A 19,632-nucleotide genomic window follows, 5' to 3' on the forward strand; every position below is an offset into this window, starting at 1 on the left:
TTTGTAGTTTTCTTTGTATAGGTCTTTTACATCCCTGGTCAGATTTATTCCTAAGTATTTTATCTTTTTAGGGGCTACTGAAAATGGTATTGTTTTCCTGATTTCCTTTTCATCGTTCTCCTCATTGGTGTATAGGAATCCAACTGATTTTTGAATGTTTATCTTGTATCCTGCTACTCTGCTGCATCTTTCTATTAGTTCCAGTAGATTTCTCATGGAATCTTTAGGAAACCCCTCATTTTTTTTGATCATTGGTGTACAGTAAAACAGAAGCCACATCTGACTTGGGTCACAAGGTCCTGCTGCCTTGTTACCCTATGGCTCTGAGTTTCCCAGAGCCCAGTGGCAAGGCTTACAGGGAGCAGGGCAGAGCCAAGAGGCTCCTCAGCATCCAGGTTTCAGGCAGGGGGCCTCCTATTCAAGGCAGTTTGGAGAAGTACAGTCCTCCAATTAAGTTAAAACATTACCCTTTCAGTTTGTGATGTTTATAGTTAATTAGCCAACCTCACCAGTAAAGTTATTTTTTTTAGAAAAATGGCCCTGGCTTTACCAGTGTTCTATAAGTCATCCGTGGTTGACTACATCCTGGCAGCCAGCAGCCTTATCGAACAGCAAACCACTGTAGGTTGCCTTCTACCATCTTAGCAAACCTTTGCCTACAGATGCCAATAATGTTGCTTTCTATTGCTTGAAAGAGGATCCCAAGCCCCATTAAGAAGGGCATTTGGGGTCAAGGTGCCCTGGCCCTGGGGCTGGGATTTCCCAGTCTTGCCTGAGAACAGGAGGGGCTTCCCAGGTGGTTCCTACCTGGGCTGATGCTGCCCCCTCCCCTGCCCCTGTTTCTCCCAACAGATGGCTGCTCCTGTCCCGTGGGCCTGTTGTGCTGTGCTTGCTGCTGCTGCCGCAGTTGTCTACGCCCAGAGACACAGTCCACAGGGTGAGTGCTTGGGGGAGCTTCCCGCCGACCACCTCACTGAAGGCATGATCCCTCATTGGCACAGCTGCACACTGACACCACCCAGGAAACACACTGGCATGGCCACACATGAACACCCAGAGGGACATGGAGTCATATGACATTGACATGCAGGGTGACCCACTGATGTGGTCTCCCAGGCACAGTCCCCTACAGTCATACTTGGGTGGTCACACGTTGATGGTGTCTTTGGCTTGAATGGGTCTGTGCCTCTTCCCACCAGGGTGGGTGTAAGGTACAAGCAGATGGGAGGGGCAGCTAGGAGCAGGGCCTCTGTAGAGTATCTGTGTGGAATGGTAGGTACCTTCTGGAGGTTTGTGGGGGTACAGCTAGAAGCACTGAGAGGAGATAGTGGACAAGATGTTGGTCCCCTTCTATCCTCAGCCTCATCCTGAAGGAAAGATAGAGGACTGAGAAAAGATATGGGGACAACAGACTGGGTGACAGGTGAGAAACGGCTGGTGAACTGAGGAAGGGAACAGGTTAGTAGGCTGGTGTGGCTGGAGTGGGGAGGAATTGCTCAGGGTTGGGCCACTGGCGGCTTCCCTGCCCCTCCCCCATTTGTCCAGTGAGGGCTAAGTACCCCCCACAGCCCATAAGGCAAGTAGCCACACCCCTGCAGAGGAGCCAGGCACCCTCTTAACTTGACCCCCAGCCCTCCCACTGCATTTGAGGCAGCACCTCCAATGGCCATATCAGCACAAGGTCTGAACTTGAAATTCCCCTCGAACAAGGCTCCAAGTGTGGGGAACTGCCCCCTTGGATGGGTCCTGCCTCCCACCTTGGCAGATCACGGAGGCAGGGAGGATGGAGGCATCTCTGGGGCTCAGGCACAGAGCAGATCCTGCTGGCTGAGCTCTGCCACCCTCAAGGCTGTGGGTTCAAGGACAGTGGGTCAAGGCTCCCATGGCCTCCTCCTTGTGAGATTGACGCTGAGACCCAGAGCAAGCCTTGTTGGCCCCAGGGCCACTTCCCAAAGGACAGTGACCAAAGGCACCACCAGGCCAGTCCGTCCTCCCCTGCCTGCAGTCGGCCTGCCCTGGGCTCCTGTGCTGACCACATCCGCCGAGGACCTGCCAGTGGTCTCTACCATTGGCCTGGCCTCTGCCCTGAGCAAAGGTGAATGCTTGTATGCAAAGGCAGGGCCACATGTGACCGAGGCCCTGTGTCCCTGAGAGTGTGAGATTCTGTCCTTGTGTGTGAGACTGACCTTGTGCATTAGGCTGTGTTCCTGTGTGGGTGAGACTTTGTCCCCATTTGAGTGTGTCTCTGTGTGGTTTATGTCCTTGTGGGCTGTGCCCCATATGTGACATTGTATGTCCTTTGTGGGACTGTGTCTGTGTGTTTGAGACTGTGCCCCATGTGTGATAGTGTCTCTGTTTCTGTCCCTTTGTGTCCTTGTTAAACTGTCTCCCCATGTGTAAGACTGTCCCCACATGTAACCATGCCTCTAGGTGACAGTGCCCTTCTTGTGCATGCCTGTGATCTTGTGTCAGGTGTTACCCTGAAGTGGACAGCATCCCTGTGTGACTGTGAACCCATGTGTGACTGTGACCTTGTAGATGACTGTCCTGTGTATGCTTGTTCTTTGTAGGTGACCTTCCTGTGTGTGTGGCAGTGTGAAGTTGCTTCGTGATGATGCTCGGGTTGGGGGGACTGTTTCCGGCATGTGGTCCCCATGTGAGCCTGTGTGCGCAGGTGTGAGGGAGCCGTCAGCTCTGTCCCTCTGTGTTCTCCATGTCCATGACCTCATCCTGTCTCTGTCTCTCATCCTGGCTTCTAACAACCTTTTCACAGCTGATTCCTTTGGAGCATTTGTCACTGCGTCAGGGCCAAAAACCCCATCCTCCCCCTGCTGCTTGATTTAATTTCTGAAATGGACAGCACATCAGTAGGGGCACCTATGGGGTGGGAGGAGAGCTGTCCAGAGACAAAGGATTAAATCATTGCCATCTTTGGAGCTGTTGCATGACTGTGTGTATTGCCATTGTTGTGTTATTGTAGCAGTTGTGACGCTTTGTGATTGTCATGGCACATTGCCCCCTCTGCCTCTGCATTCTGGCTGTGGCTGTCTTCTGTCATGTGTTGTCACATTTTCATTCCCACCCTGCCCTAACATCGTCAAACTGTCATTGTTGTCAGGTTGTTTTCCACTTCCTTTGTGAGGCGGGTAAGGTGTGGTGGGGAAGAGCTGTCCAGGGCCATTGTATTTGTTGTGCTGTTGGGTCACTGCTTACTCCTCCTGTGGCCAGACCTGCCCCCCAGCATTAAAGGGCCCATCCTGGGTCAGTGTTAGTTCTGAGCTGTTGTTGGTCAGTGTTGATGTGTTGCCCCTGGGACCATGATGGCCACTCCCTCTCCCCAACGGTCAGTTTTCAATCTGCACCTCAGGCAGCTGGATGCAAAGTCTCTGCTGGTGGGGTGGGGGTTGGGGGGGCAATGCAGGGAGAGGGGCTTGGCATGTTTCCTGGAAGCTCCAGGTTTTTGGAAGGGAGGCTAGAGGGGGGCTCAGTGGCTGAAGCTGGTGGAGGGAGGCTCTATGGCCTGAGCCTCGGACACTGGGCCTCTGGTCAGGGGAGGCCCCCATTCAGTCTCTGGTCCAGCCTCACAGCTGTGGCCTCCAAGGCCCCCAGCCACCGCCCTTCCGCCCCGTTCATCCTCTGCTCGGCTGGTCCCAGGCCCCACAGACGAGTGGTCAGGACTGGCTGGGTTTCCTGCTTCCCTCCCCTCTGAAGGGGACAGAGAAACTCAGGGAGGGGCAGGACAGAGACAAGAAATCGGGGAGGGAAACCCAGAGACCCAGAGAGACCCCGGCACAGGGAAGGCCACAGAAGCAGTGAAGGGGGACAGATGTTCCAGCAGAGAGAAGAGCAGTACTGGGGAGGGGGCTGTGGGGGGAGGGGCGGCTGGCTGGCAGAGGGGGATTCCCCCCCCCCCCCCCCCCCCCCCCCCCCGCCCTGCAGTCCTGGTGGTGTTAACAAGTCTAATTAAGAGGCCTCTGGCCCAACTTAATTGGCTCGTTAACAGGAATCGCCTCTGAAAATCCCCCAACTCAGCAGGGTGGCTCTCTGGAGGGGAGTTGAGAGCAAGTGTTAACGAGGGATCCCGCAGACCCCCCACCGCCCCCTTCCCCCTTCTCCCTCTCTCCCACCCTCCCACCACAGATCTGGCTCTGGCCTCTGGCCACAACCAGGGAAGCATCTGTCCTTCCAGGCTTGGGGAGCAGGATGAGGGGAGTGGGGAGGGGTCCCAGGATTCATATCTCCCTGGCTCTTCCTCCCTGCCGCTAGCTTGTTCAGCTTGCTCACTAGGCTGTAGATCTACATCTCTGACTTCCGCGGTCCCACTCGCCTCCCCCACCTAGCGCTGGCTCTCGACAGGTGCTGCCTCCCACCCTTCCATCTCCAGTCTCCTGGGCTCGGTCCATCACGCCTGGGTTGCTGAGGCCAGGGCTGGGGGTTGCTTTTGGCTCTGACAGGCCCCTCCTGGGGGCAGGAGAGGAATGGTCAGTGTGCTCACTCAGTCCCAGCACCCCCACCCACCCCTTGCAGTTCCTGCCTCCCCAGGTTGACAGCTGCCAGGAGTTCCCTAGGGTTCTAGTCCTGGACCTAACCATTCTCCCTTGCTGCTGCTGCTGCTGCTGCTGCTGTCATCCAAGCCTGGGATGGTAGCGGGGGGAGAGGATTCTCAGGGGCCAGAGTGGAGGAGAGGAAGAGAGGCAGGGAGAGAGATGGGGAGAGAGAGACAGGACAGAAACAGTCAAGGATGAGGGAGATAAAGAAGAGGGGGGAGACAGAGACAGGAGTCCAGTGGTAGGGCCCCTCAGCTCCAGCTTGACTGGGCGGCAGATGTCAGTGGCAAGAGATTAGGGTCATAGGGGTCAGGAAAACTTTTAAAGGACCCAGGGACTGGAGGTGAAATGGTTTCTCACTGAGAATTGATCCATCCCTACGCAAACACACACAAAAATTGCCCATTCACACACATAGCCCCCTACACACACATACACACACACACATACACATACACACTCTTGGAGACCTTCATGTACCTGCACACTTGCACTGTCACAGAGTTTTCACACTCACTGGTCTCTCGAGCCTGGCCATACACCTCACTCACGTACGCTTGCGGGCTCGCATCCGTGCAGATTCACCTGGGGGAGCTGGACAGGGCTGTGACCTGTGAGTTCAGCCTGTGCCCCCTGCCCCCCACAGAGGCGCCCCAAGTGCAGTACGAGCGCCTGGGCTCAGACGTGACACTGCCGTGTGGAACAGCAAACTGGGATGCAGCTGTGACGTGGCGGGTAAATGGGACAGACCTGGCCGCTGACCTGCTCAATGGCTCCCAGCTCGTGCTCCATGGCCTGGAACTGGGCCACAGCGGCCTCTACGCCTGCTTCCACCGTGACTCCTGGCACCTGCATCACCAAGTCCTGCTACATGTGGGCTGTGAGTGTTGCCCTTGACCCCTCATCTGACCTCCTGCCTTGCTCAAGGGTGTTGTCAGTGAGGCCCAGACCCCTGGCCCAGATCAAATCCCCTTCCTGCGGGTAGGGATGGGGGTGGGGAGGTGGCTGCAGCCCCCTTACCCTTGCCCTGTGACCTCATCTTAGCCTACTGTTCTGACCTCTGAGCCCAGTCTTTCCCACTGAGCCAGACCTGTGGTCATTTTGTCCATTTATCCCATCCCCCTGGAGGTCTTTGAGATCCTGTTCTCTATGACAGGTTGGGCAGAGGAAGGCTGGCAGGGCATGGCCATCTGGGGTCCGCTGGGATCACAGCTGTGAACTGGAGCAGCCTCACTGTGTCTGCTTTCACAGGGGCTGGCCATAATGGCCTTAGGGAGAGAAATGGGACATGGGCTATGCAGGTATAGGTATGAGCACTCTAAAAGGCTCCTGGGAAGGAAGAAGGCTTCCTGGAGTAGGACAAACATGGAGACTTGATGGGTTTGGAAGATACGTTGGAAATGTCATTTCTGGCAGAGAGCTGAATGTCAGAGGCTGGGAAGGCATGGAAAGGCCACTTGGTACAAATGAGGGGAAGGAAACTAGGGAGAGGCCAGAGATGGCTCATGATCCTGGAAGCTGGGGAGTGTCAGGGATGGTCAGGGTCATGTTCTTAGAAGATCCGTCTCACTGCAGTGAAGCGAGGCAATTAGAGGGGACAAAGCCAGGGCAGGAAGAACAGGAAGGAGGCTGTTTCTGGGATCCAGGAGAGATGTGAGGACCTGGGACCAGGCCATGGAGTTGGGGAAGGTGAGGGGGTGGTCGGCTCTCCAGGGGTTGGTAATGGATTGGAGGTGGGAAGACAGGAGAGCAGAGAGTGGGAAGAGTCGGGACAGCTGTTGGTACTAGTCACTTCGACAGGGACAAAGCAGAAGCGTCAGTGTGGAGGGTAAGATGGTGTGTTCAACTTGGACAGTGTCTTAGTTTGGATTTCTCTAGAAACAGATCCTGAGATGAGAATTTGTATGCAAGTAGTTTATTTGGCAGGTGGTGGAAACACCATAAGGGAGTGAGAAAGTGACACAGAAAAAGGAAGTTAAGATAGCCAATAAAGAGTGAGTCATCAAGATCATTACCTCTGGGCAACTAGCTTAACCCACTGAAGGAATTCTGGGAGCTAATGCAGATCATGAACCTCAGAGTACTCCTACCTGAGGGGTGAGGAGCTGGGGTGTTTATACACTAACTCCTGCCTGTTATGGTTGAGGGATTCTCCTGGGGTGGGGGTTTGGTGCTTTAATTCCACAGCACTTTTGGCCTGTTGCCCCAGCTGGCAGAGTGGGTTTTGGTGGCCAAAGAAAGCTCTTAGCCAAATAGCTGCAGAAGCTGGCAGTGGGAAGTGGTGGGTTGAGGAATCTGTATACCACTAAGATCTGCCGCAGACATGTTGGGTTGGGGTCCTTGAAGACAGCCGGGTGTTGATGGATTTGAGGCCTGGGGCTCAGGGGAGAGGCATGTGAGGGAGATGGGGATTTGAGGGGTTGTCAGCATCAAGGCGATGGGCAAGGGTGAGATGGCCAAGGGAGAGATCATGAGGTGAGGAGAAAAGAAGACCCAGAATTGAGCTCTGAAGACCATCAGTGTGTAAGGGGTGGATGGAGAGAAACAAGCCACAAATAGCGGTAAGAAGGAGCAAAGCAGGAAGGCTGAGGGAAGACCAGGTGAGTGTGATTTGGAAGAACGGTTTGGAGAAGTCTGCATGATGAGTGCCGCTGAGGACCAGGCAAGGGGGCAGCCCTGCAGCCATGCACTCCAACATCTGGGCAAACACCCGGATCTCAGCCATAGGCACCCACCAACAGAGTAGATCTCTGAAAACTGCATCTTGTTTCTTCCATTCCTTTTCTCTTGAACCAAAGACTTAAGCTCCTCTGGCCTCCTCCCATTTGGATGTAATTCATCCTACTGCCCAGAGATGGTTTCTTTGCTCCTTGGGAGCTACCGAGGAGATGCTGAGGGACCTTGGTGCAGGCCCTTGCCCCCATTGTTGGGAGACTGGTATGGAGAACCTTGTGAAATATCAGACTGAAGGGTTGCTCAGGGTGCTTCACACAAACACTGACCTACCAGTGGAGCTGGGGAAAAGGTAAAAATATGTTTTGGTAAGAATGTACCCTCCCCCACGGAAAAGCCTTTTATGTGTTTAATCTGGAGCCAAAACAAAAAACAAAAAACCAAACCCATTGCCATCGAGTTAATTCCAACTCATAGCAACCTCTAGGACAGAGTAGAACTGCCTCTATAGGGTTTCCAAAACTGTAATCTTTAGAGAAGCAGACTGCCACATGTCTCTCCTGTGGAGTGGCTGGTGGGTTCAAACCGCTGACCTTTTGATTAGCAGCCAAGCACCACCAGGGCTCCTTAAAAAAAAAAAAAAAAAAGTAGAGATGGCATTCATAATTAAACCTCTTAGTTGCAAGCCAAGGGTGGAATGACCCCTGTTGGCCAGCATGAGAAATGCAGGACCAGCCTTACAGTGTCCTTCCTGACCCACCCACCCCAGAGTCCATCAGAACTGGAGTACTCAGTTTAGCCCTGGGCCCTTACATGGGGAAAAAGGCCATTTACTGGGTGCCATGGAAGAAGGATGAGGCAAACTTGGCACCAATCACCCACACACCCCATCTTCTCAGTTTAGGTCCCAAGAGTCTTTAGGATGGACAAGGCTGGCAGCAGATCGATGGGCCTTGGTGACCCTGGGTCCCTATTTCTAATGAATTTACTTGATCTTTGGGAGGTCACTGGGGGGAGGGAATGGGTCATGAAGTAATGTCTGTACTCACAGGACATGCCCACAGTTGCTCTGTTGTGACCAGAGCCCACAGCATTTATACATAGAGCTCACCACTCCCCCGGGCCCGTCTGTGCGAGGAGGGCTGGCCATGAACTGGCTGTAGCATTAGTATCAGGTACTTATCTCTCTTTGCCTTATGTCCTTGTAAAGACCTGGTAAGAGGAACGGGGGATGTTAATCATGATTGTCTCAGTCACTTTATGGTAGTAACAAGAGACTGGGTATGGCAACACTCAATATCAAATTATCCTTCTTGCCAGCTCTCAGAATAGGACAGAGTTACCCTTGATTTGTTGATCATTCAAACCAAAAAATATTTAATATTATCCAAAACATATAAGACTTCCATGTCTCTATTTCTGAGGGAAACCAATGACAATATTCTGTTAAAAGTCTGCTTAACCAGGGTGGTCCCTGAACTGCTTTCTCCTGACCTTCCCTCCTGCCTTCAGATGAATACTCACAAACAGAGCTCCATGAATCTCTTACCCCGGATTATGAAAGGACTCCCCTGCCCCAGGTTAGGACACAGGATCCCAGGGTTCCTTTTAGTAGCATCTTTTTGTTTACTTGTTGTTGTCAGGTGCCATCAAGTCAGTTTTGACCTGTAGCGACCCTGTGTACAACAGGACAAAACACTGCCTGGTCCTGTGCCATCCTCACAATCGTTGCTATTGTTGCAGCCACTGTGACATTCCATCTCTTTGAGGGTCTTCCTCTCTTTTGCTGACCCTGTCCTTTATTAAGCATGATGCCCTTCTCCAAGGACTTGTCCTGATTTTAAGCTAAAGCAAGTCAGAGATTAAAATGATTTTTAAATGGACAGGTCCTTGTCCAGTTTTTAGAATCTTTATTTGATGGTTAGGAAGTGAAACTCCGGAACCCCTGGTTCAGCACTACTTTCCCCTCAGCCCTGTTTGGCTGGGAAAGAAAGAGTGGGTAAGAGGGCTGTGGTTGAAGAAGAAGGTGCCTGGGGAGAAAAGATGGGTGGGAGACAGGAGAAGGGCATTTGGGAGTCCGGAGGTTAGGGTATCTCAAGGGATGCCGTGAGATGAAGTTGGGACAGGCCATGGGCCTTGAGTGCCAGGCAGGAGGAGGAGTGTGGGTGTGGCCTGGGCAGGGCTGGAGCTGGGTCACCCGGCCCCACCCAGCGTGATCCGGCCTGGCCAGGGCTGTGGGCAGCCTGCCTCTCCTCCTCTCCGGGCCGGCAGGCAGGCTTCGTGCGTGCCGGGGGCTCCAGCCCAGGAGGGCTGGCGAGATGAGAGGAAAAACATGCGGTTTGGTGGGCTGGACATGGAAAAACAAGCCAATTAGGAGGAAAACAAACAAACCTGGGGCTAGTGGGGGCACACGCACGCATGCACACGCACACACAGCCCCGCATGGGACCCAGGGACAACCTGCCCCAGGCTGACACAGTCACTTGGGCATCTCAGGAGCCCCCACAAGGGGCAACTCAGGATGCCTGGTCATCCAGGAGCACGGCTGTACCCCCAGAGTGTGATATGAATGTGTATGAGCTTTTGCTCACTCTTTCCCTCAGCATGCTCTCACACGGTGTTCAGCTCACACGTGTGAACACGCTTGGAATTCTGGGCACCTTCCCACACCCACAGTTTGAAAAACATACTCAGGCTAAAACTCCTGTGCGGTGTCTCCTGTGTAGCCGTGCTGTCACCATGTGTTTCACACACAATGTCACACTTACTGTCACAGAGCACCTCTGTACAGCCTCACACAATCTCGAAATCAAACAGCTGCACACTGAGTCACATGAAGAGGCAGTTTTTCAGTCGCACACAGCCTCAAACCGTACAACGACATGATTGCCCAGAGTCTTAGTCACACACATGAAGCCTCACGACCATTCAGTTGCTCACAGTCAGCCTCTCAGAGTTCCACACACATCCTCACAATTGCCGTGTCTTAAAAACACTCTCACAACAGGACTGTCCCACAGTCTCACACTTGGTCTCTCATAACACCCCCACCTCCACCCAGCCGGTCCCTCAGCTGGGCTCCAGCTGCAACAAGTCACTCCTTTTCTTCCTTTTCTTTGTTATTCTTTCCTCCTTTTCCCTCTGAGAAACCTGGTCCCTGTCAGGAAACCCAAGCCCTTCCCTGCTCAGGGCTCAGGGCCAGGCAACAATAGCCAGATGACAAAGCCCCTGCCTGGTCCCCTAGACCCCCTTGTACTACCCAGTTTGGGAGAGGAACTGGTTTCAGGCGGTGGTTGGAAGGGGAGGCTAGTCTGAGGGGGGAGGACAGTCAGAGGAGGAAGGAGGAGACTGGTCAGTGGGGAGGCTGGCCGGGGGAGGGGGCCTATGAGTCCGTTGCCATGGCCTGCTCTGCCTTCCAAAGAGTCCGAGATGGCAGGGCGCTGACTCTGCAGGCTTCAATCCCTTACCCGTCCCCCCCTCCCCCCCCACAGCGCCCTTCTCCTTTGAAGCTGGGGGTTAGGGCGGGTAGCGGGCAGGAGCGGGGAGTGGAGGCTTTTCGGCCGACCTCGGAATGTCCTTTCCTCCTGGAGTGGCTGCCAACTCTGGCCTGGCCCACAGGCCCCCACAAGGCACTTCCTGTGTCCTTGGCCACCCCCCACCCCACCCCCATGCCTCTGCAGCCCTGGGCAGATAGGGAAGGGACACAGAGAGGCACACAGTATGAACATGGAACAGACACAAAATGGACCTGGGGCCAGGAAGGCTTCCCAGGAGAGGCAGACAGTAGTGGACAGGACAGCAGTTGCCCCTGCAGGGGCTTAGATGGGTTCCGGCTCTCCCTTGCAGGCCCGGGGGTGGTGCCACCTCGGCCTGCTGCATTGCCCATTTCACCTGTTACATCCAAGCCTTCCTGATGGCCACCTGCCCCCTCCTCACTTCTGCTGCAAAGCCAGATTTGGGCCTGAGGGTTCTGTCCCAGACCCCTCTCTCCACAGCTTCACATGTAGTGGCCATGTACACGCAGTCACACATTCACCCATTGCACACTGTGTATGGAAGCCCACAGTTCCCCACATGTCACCATGGCCACCCTACAAGCATAGACACGCACTCCCCTTCACCGTCCCTGGATTATTGAGCTGCCCCCTCCCATTTCCTGTCCACCTGTCAGGCAGGGGGGTGGGGGGGCACAGGAGGGAGGTGTCAGTGTCCCTGGAGCTCTGGACGGACATTCCTTGCCTGGGTCAGATCACAGAAGCTGCCTCCTTCCAGGAACCTGAGCCGCCTGTCTTCACGCCTTGCCCAATGCCTGAGGGTGGGACAGCTGGGCTAAGTGCTCACAACAGCAAAATGAGTGTGGTTGGACAGCAGAAAGGACTTCCTAAGTGTGTCATGGGGTTTAGTCCCGGCTTGGGCTTGCTGTGTGAACCCAGGCAAGTTCCCATCCCTCTCTGGGCTTCCCTATTCCAGAGAGAAGGCAGCCGCTAACCATGGAAAGGGCTTCTTAAAGGCTCTGTGATGAGAAGCTGGGGGCTGGGGGCTGGGGGTGGGGTGAGGTACACACCAAGGGACAGCAGCTTTCTCTCAACAGGCACATATGCAGACACACAGTCATATATGAGCACGCACTCTGAGAGCCACACCCAGATGCACACACACCCACATAGAGGCTCCTACATATGGACCCACATCCAGTCACTGGGGGTCACTTGTTCATGTAATACACAGACATGTGTCTACATATGTATCCATGCACTCAGATGCGTACATACATAAGCATGTGAACAGCCACCCAGTGCTTCATTGTTCCTGTGTAGCCGCCAGGCCTCTCCTGTCTCAATCTCTACTGAGGGCCTCCTGCAACCGCCATCACCAGGGGATGCCTGGGGTGTCTTCTCCAGGAAGTGCAGCCTGATCACCCCAGCAACCAGAGGACCGGATCAAGGCCCTCCTTGGCCTCTGTTGCATCTGCCTGCTAAGGCCTGTCCTCCTCTGGGAATGGACACAGTGTGGCAGGAGATGTGAGGCTGGGGCCGATCCCCCCAGACAGCACCTCCATCCTGTGATTGATGAGCTGAGGCCCGCAGCCCCCTGCTCCCCGAAGTTCCCGCCTCCATTGAGCAGGTGGAGGGGGGGCTCCCTCTCTGCACAGCCCTTGTTTTTCTTTAATTAAACATCTGGCTGTCTGTGGCCTGGGAAGCCTCAGACCCTTGCTGACAGCACCCCCCCACCTCTGGCATTGCTGATGGGTTCGGGGGTGGGGAAAGCTGGGACTCTGGGGCCCACCTGTCCCCACACTAGTGTAGGGGACTGGGGGCTCCAGGAGTGCCCTGACCATGTTGTCCTCGCCCCTAGTGCCACCGCGGGAGCCTGTGCTCAGCTGCCGCTCCAACACTTACCCCAAGGGCTTCTACTGCAGCTGGCATCTGTCCACCCCCACTTACATCCCCAACACCTTCAATGTGACCGTGCTGTGAGTAGCTGCGCCTGTGACCCGGTCCCAACCCTGACCTCTGACCTCACACCTGACCCCCCCCACAACCATGCCCTCAGTCCAGCCCAGCCACGGGCTTGACTTCCCCACAACCTCTGCCCCACCTGACCGTTGGTGTTGGTAATCGTGCCTGAGCCCCATCCCTCCCCAGGCATGGCTCCAAAATTATGGTCTGTGAGAAGGACCCGGCCCTCAAGAACCGCTGCCACATCCGCTATATGCACCTGTTCTCCACGGTCAAGTACAAAGTCTCAATAAGCGTCAGCAACGCCCTGGGCCACAACGCCACAGCTATCACCTTCGATGAGTTCACCATTGGTGCGTGGTGGTTGAGGGGATCCCTTCTGCATACTTGAGTGGGAGTGTGTAAGTGGATGTGTGCCACAGGTATACACCGACATTGGTGGGGATGCTCACGTGTGTACTTGTATATGTGGTGTGTGCACACTGACATCTATGTGTGGTGTGTGTGCACCTGTGAACATAAGAGTGAATGTCCTTTACCTGTGGGGGCCGAGAGGCATCTCCAGCAGCTCTTCCCATCGTCTCTGGCTCCCAGAGCATGCAGGAGAGGGAGGGGGGCAGGCTGGGCCAGACCCTTGTGCAGCTGCAGCCTCCCCCTCACCCCACACTAATGGCTTCCTTACGGCCTGTGATGAATGAGGTGTCAGAACAGGAGACAGGACTGGGACAGATACCGCCCTTCCCCCACCCCCATCCCCGCCAGACCCTCTGCCTCATCCTATCCCATCCCAGCCAGACCTGGTACCCCTGCCTGCTCCTGTCCCAGCCCTGCCAGACCCTCTGCTTGCCCCTGCCCCATCTCGGTCAGACCCCTGCCTGCCCCTATCCCATCCAGCCAGGCCCTCTGCCTGTCCTTGCCCCATTCCAGGCAGACTCTCTGCCTTCTCCTGTCCCATCCCAGCCATATCCCGTGCCTGCCCGTCTTCCCCCTCCACTCCCATAGCTGGATCCCCAGCCAGACTCTTTCTGCATGAGCTAAGCCCTTAGATGCACCCATCAGACTCCCAGCCTTCCTCCAGCTCAGATCTGCAACACCTGTGGACTGTCTTATAACTCTTGACTCACAGAGCAGCTTCAAACCCAGATCCGTCCAAGAGAGGCTGTGTCTCAGTTTGGAACTGGAAAAGTTGAGGTGACAAACCAGACTTGGGGGAACGTGAAATGCTGGTGCAGGAAGGGGTGATCCAGGTGATGATGGAGGTGATGATGGCAATGCTGGAGGTATTGTATAGGCTTAGTTACTGGGGAGCTGGTCATCATGAGGATGAGGTTGGGATGATGGGATGAAGTTTATAATGTCAAGAGCTGATAACAATGGCTATAGTGATAGTCATTGGTGATGACAAGGATGTCAGAGGTGGAAGTATTGAGATGGTTTTTAATGGTAGCCGCCAGGACTGACAACAGAGAAGAGGATGGCAACCATGATGATGACAATGGCTGGTGATATGAGAAGGTCAACATGATGGCTGGGGTTGACAAAGTGAGGTTGTTCTCAGAGATCGTTGTGGTAATGAAGCTATGTCTCCTGAACAGTGAAGCCGGACCCTCCAGAAAACGTGGTAGCCCGGCCGGTGCCTAGCAACCCTCGCCGGCTGGAGGTGACATGGCAGACCCCTTCGACCTGGCCTGACCCTGAGTCTTTTCCTCTCAAGTTCTTTCTGCGCTACCGACCCCTTATCCTGGATCAGTGGCAGCATGTGAGTGCCCTGCCCTGCCCTGCCCAGATCCTGGGTGCCTGAATCAGAGCCATATGGCCTGGGAGGCACCTATATCCTAGGTGGTGGCAGCTCCAGTGTGGGCCTGAGGGCAGTCAGAGAGGCTTTCTGGGAGGCAGGACCAGAGGTGGGCCTGGGAGATGGATGGAACCAAGGGAAGTGTCCTGATTTAAGGCCCTAGGGGTTCCCAGTGACCCCATTAGTGCAGTGGGAGCATGACTGTCTTTGTGGCTCCCCAGGGTAGTAGAGACAGATGCTGGAAGAGAGATGGCAAGGTGGGCAGTGTTTCCCTTTCCTTACCTCTGGCTCTTGGCCCTGATCATCTGTCTCCCTCTTTATACTCTGGCCCAGACACTGGGCCTATGCTGGACCCAAGGGGCAGGACAGTTCCTGTCCTCAAGGACTCACAGCTGGGCTCAAGGGGTCAGGATTAGGCAATGGGGTCAAGCCTGGTCCAGGCTGTGAGTTCAGGCCATAACTAATGTCAGGGTTGCAAAGTCAGGCCTAGCTTTTAGAGGTCAGCTTAAGGTTACAGGGCAGGAGGTGACCTAGGCTGGGAACCAAGCAGTGGACAAGTGTCAGTATGGGGGAAGGCTGTGGTCTGAGATGCAGGTCAAGCTATGATAGAAAGCTTTAGGGAGCAGTCAGGGTTTGGGGAAGACTTGGGTTTCTTTTACATTGACAGCTCTGAACCCATAGGGTTGCGGGCACTCTGTGTGGCCCAGGAGGTCTGTGGGCTAGGCCTGGGGCTGGGAGAGTGCTCCGTGGGGCAACCCAGGCTGGCTTCTAGCAGTCAACCTGTACCCCTGCTGCATCCACCAGGTTCCAGCTCCATCTCCTCATGCCCTTTTCCCATCTGGCCTTTAAAGTGGGTAATTCGATTCCCGGGCGTCTGTCTGGGTTTCGGGCCTGGCCCCCACAAAGGCTGCTCACACGCTCACATGTTCCCTGACAGAGTCCGGAGTCCCTCCCACCTGGCCAGCTGCCTGCGCCTAATGCATTGCTAATAACCAGGGTCTAGTTTCACAAGCTCCCCTCCCCCGCTAACAAGCTACAGGCAGCAGCCCTGCGCGTCGCGGCACACACGCGTTGCAGTGGACCTGGCACGCTGCCCATCACACACACAGGGACATGCACGTACACACGTGGCCCCCAGCAGGGACCATGCTCACACATATGTGTGACTAACATGCCAAGACAGTACATTGGCCGGCACCATGGGTAGAGCTGACCCCCAAACATGGTCAGAGCAAAGTGTGTGGGCTCTGTGGCGAGAACATACATGGCCTGTGGCACATCCTAGCCCTGTCCATGTCTCCTTGGCATTGGGCTTGGCTAGATTTATGGCTCCTCTGAATTTTAGTTTTGCTCTGAACAGAATCTACTGTCCTCCATCCTTGACCTTGGATAGAGGCAGGTGTATGATTTGGGAGGTGGTACAGAGGAGGAAGCAGAGAAAACATCGCTTCGATTTTCAGGAGGAGATGAAAGATACAGGCCAGGAATTGCACAAGAGTGGGCACCAGGAAGTCTGGCAGGGGCTGTCTCAGCATGGACAAGGGAGAGGCAAGTACTGGGACCCAGCATGGGTTCCCTGCAGCTCTTGCTCTGGCCCTAAGTCAGCAGAGAGGCCTGGAGGGCATGTCTGACATCTACTGCTGCAGGCAGGATGGAGGATCCGGAGGTGGGGAGGTGGATGCCAGCCACTAGGGGGTTCCTGCCAGTTAAGGAGCCATTCCCTTAATGGGGGTGGATTAAGGGATTAGTGACAGCCTAGCAAGAAGGGCCCAGGCCTAGGAGATGTGGCTGCCAGGAGAGCACTGGGCTTCTGGACCATGTTCCTGGAAGGATGGTGCCCACCATGAGCCCACCAGTGAGGCAACAATTTCATCTGCTCCCCATGGCTCTCTCCCTTTGGGAAAAGACAGATGTGGAGGTCTAGGGGACAGAAACAAAGGAGGGGCCTGGGGACCAAATCCTAGCAAGAGGGAGGAAGAGCTGAAGGAGCTGGGCCTACTCAGCCGGTGTGTCTTCGTGGAGCGGAATAGGGCTCTGGGGACCAGAGGTGGAGCTGGGGCCCCAGGCCCAGGAGAGGAAGGTCTTTGGAGCCTACCCACCTGCCAGGGCTGGGAGTGAGCCCTGCTGAGCCCAAGTCTGGGCCCCAAATGACTCTGACTTTCACCCTGACCCTGACCTTTACCAGAGCCTCCCGAATCAGGGCCACAGACTCAGTGGGAATTGGAGGAGGAGCTTCCAGTTCCGCTTGGACCACGGTGCACTCAGGAACACACACACACACACACACACATGTGCGTGCACACATGTACTCACAGCCCATAGGGTCAGATAGCCCAGACTCCAGTTTTCTTGGAGGATGATTGGAACAGGGACCAAAAAAGCCCTAAAGCCAGACATGGCCCAGAGCAGCCCCCTTCTCCCGCCTCTGCTGGCTGCCCCTGTTTACAAGGCGAGGCGGCTTAATGAGGCGGCGGGTGCCGCTGAGATGAACCAGAGCCCAGCCTGGGCTGGGGAGGGGTGCTGGACAGGCAGGTCGGCCTGGAGGGTTGGGGGAAAACCAACAGGATGGGGCCGGCCAGGGCGGGGGTGGGGTGGCAATGCCTCCAGGAGGAAGTGGAGCAGCTGTCCTGCCGCCCCGGGGGGCTGCCCCCTACCCCATTTCCGCCTCAGGCCGGGTGATAATCCACACTGAAGCCTTCCTGAGGAGGAGGCCCAACTTGGGCCAGGCGGTGGATGCAGTGGGCACTGGGAAACCCTGGCTTGGAGATGGACCCCGTGATAACTACAGTGTTGGCTGCAGTCTGGTGCTTCCCATGTGTCATAGTCCTCATTACAACCCTATGAGGGAGATGCTATCTATCGTTAACACCATTTTACAGATGAGGATGTCAAGGCATGTGGAAGTTAATTAACTTTGTCACCCAGCTAGTAAAGGACGGAGCCAAAATTTGCATTCAGGCAACCTGTAACCTTCTCACTAAACTGCCTCTTAATGGGGAAGGAGGGCAGCATGAGGTGGCCGGTGCCATTTCCCCTCTCAGCCTGTTTCTGTTGTCACCTCCAGGCTTGGACTGAGGTCAGGAGTCAGGCTGGTGGGGGGAGGTAGGGGAGCCAGGACAACCACAGTCGTTGACACTGAGCAAAGGGGTCTTTATTCTCTCCTGGGGGGTGTTTCCAGAATATTCTCAACATCCCCTCTCCCCCAGAGAAGTCCTCATCCACCCGGAGATGTCATCACTCTCCTCTCCCCGGGGGACTCTCACTTCCTCTGGGGAGTGCTTCACTCTCCAGATCCTTGTGCTTACTCCCCCACCCCATGATCTGGCTGTAGGTGGAGCTGTCCGACGGCACAGCGCACACCATCACGGACGCCTACGCCGGGAAGGAGTACATCATCCAGGTGGCAGCCAAGGACAATGAGATTGGGACATGGAGTGACTGGAGCGTGGCCGCTCACGCCACACCCTGGACAGAGGAACCACGACACCTCACCACCGAGGCCCAGGCTCCGGGTGAGCCCACCCTCGCTCCTGCACCTGCGCTCCCTGGCAGTCCCTCCAACCCACCCCCCTCCCTGCCCAGGTCACAATGCCGCTGTTCCAGTGGTCTCCACACACTCTGTGGCTGCCACTCTCCTGTCTCTCTGTCCACCTTGCTGTTCTGTATAGTAGGGGTCATTGAGTGGTCTATAACCTGTGAGCCTTGGGAGGCCGGGGCTGTCTAATGGAGGAAGCAGCGCTGGGCTGAGCAGGAAGCAGGAACAGTGTGCCTCGTGAGTGGGTGGGACCCCAGCCCGGTGCTGTCCTGAGTTTCCCCCATGCTCCCCAGAGACCACGACCAGCACCACCAGCTCACTGGCACCCCAGCCCACCACGAAGATCTGTGACCCTGGGGAGCTGGGCAGTGGCGGGGGACCCTCGGCACCCCTCTTGGTCAGTGCCCCTGTCACTCTGGCCCTTGCCGCCGCTGCTGCCACTGCCAGCGATCTCCTAATCTGGTAAGTTGGGTGGGGCTGGGCGGAGAGAGGAGCCCAAGGGGCCCCCACCCCACCCTAATTCCTCACAGCCCCCTGCCCTGTCTCCCTAGAGCCCAGCATCCTGTGACAAAATGACAGAGCACCTGCAGAGGAGCAGAAGCCGGAGCTGAGCCTGCAGACCCCGGTTTCTATTTTGCACACGGGCAGGAGGACCTTTTGCATTCTCTTCAAACGCAATTTGTAGAGACCCAGGCGGGCCCGGACCTGCCATCCCCGCCCAGATACATTATGCCACCGGCCCTCCTCCCTCCCTCAGGGGAGGAGGACCATGCAGCTAACCCACCCACCAAAGACCTCCCTTCCCACCCTCACCCTGCCCCCTCGGGCTGGACCCTCCAATGCCAGCGACTCCCAGGAGCCCTTGGGGGGCCTGAGGGGAGCCCCTCACATCCACAATTTCTCCTGCCCCAGCCTCCTGTCTGTCCCGGGGTCTTTGTTGCTACCATCAGATTATAAGCTCCTGACGCTGCGGGGTGGCCCATCCATTCCCTTCCCTGCAGCGCCCAGACTTTTCAGTCCCCCCACCTCTACCCCTGTTTTGTATGACCCTTCCCTAGCCCCTACTCCTACTCCACAGTATTTAATGCCCTGTCAGTCCCTCCTAGTCTGACTCAATGGTAACTTGCTGTATTTGAATTTTTTATAGATGTATATACAGGGGTGGGAGGTGGGGGGGTTCTCATTAAACGTCACCATTTCATGAGTCCTTGGAACAAACCCATTTTGGAAGGATAACCCTCTTCCAAGGACCCTTCCCCTTCCAGGCCTGGAGAAGGAAAGAAATTAGGGTTGGGGAGAGTGGGGAGAGAGAGTTCAGCTTTTAGGCAAATGTGGTTGGAGGGAAGACTGTGCTTCTCAGGGTGGGAGGGGGGCTTCCCTGGAGATTGGTTCAACACCCCCAACCCCTCATAGCCCAGGGCCACAGGGACCCCACAGCACAGAGTTGCGACCAGGGACAGTATTATGGGGAATGAGAGGTCCCAGTGGGCCAGCCCCGGAGGCTACTGAAGTCCTGGCTGGAGTAGAAGCCTTTCAAGGGCCCTCTCTGGAGCTGTCTTCCATTAGTGTCCAGGCCTGGACTCTACCCACAGGGGCAGAGATAGAAGAAGGTGAGGATGCCAA

At 55.6% G+C, this 19,632-nt stretch overlaps 1 protein-coding gene across 3 annotated transcripts in view; it reads left to right on the plus strand.

Annotated features, from left to right (window-relative positions):
* The window catches only part of CNTFR (ciliary neurotrophic factor receptor), a 41,880-nt gene extending 22,666 nt beyond the window's left edge, over window positions 1-19,214 (plus strand). For all 3 annotated transcript variants that reach the window (XM_004372318.1, XM_004372317.1, XM_004372316.1), the window contains 8 exons: window positions 853-937; window positions 5,194-5,427; window positions 12,576-12,693; window positions 12,866-13,032; window positions 14,275-14,438; window positions 17,806-17,986; window positions 18,303-18,471; window positions 18,561-19,214. In XM_004372318.1, the coding sequence (XP_004372375.1) occupies window positions 853-937; window positions 5,194-5,427; window positions 12,576-12,693; window positions 12,866-13,032; window positions 14,275-14,438; window positions 17,806-17,986; window positions 18,303-18,471; window position 18,561 (1,119 nt within the window). In that variant the 3' untranslated portion in view covers window positions 18,562-19,214. The remainder of the gene's footprint in view (window positions 1-852; window positions 938-5,193; window positions 5,428-12,575; window positions 12,694-12,865; window positions 13,033-14,274; window positions 14,439-17,805; window positions 17,987-18,302; window positions 18,472-18,560) is intronic.
* The last annotated feature ends 418 nt before the right edge of the window (window positions 19,215-19,632 follow it).

This window comes from Trichechus manatus, unplaced genomic scaffold, assembly GCF_000243295.1.
Source record: "Trichechus manatus latirostris isolate Lorelei unplaced genomic scaffold, TriManLat1.0 scaffold00016, whole genome shotgun sequence".
Taxonomy (NCBI): domain Eukaryota; kingdom Metazoa; phylum Chordata; class Mammalia; order Sirenia; family Trichechidae; genus Trichechus; species Trichechus manatus.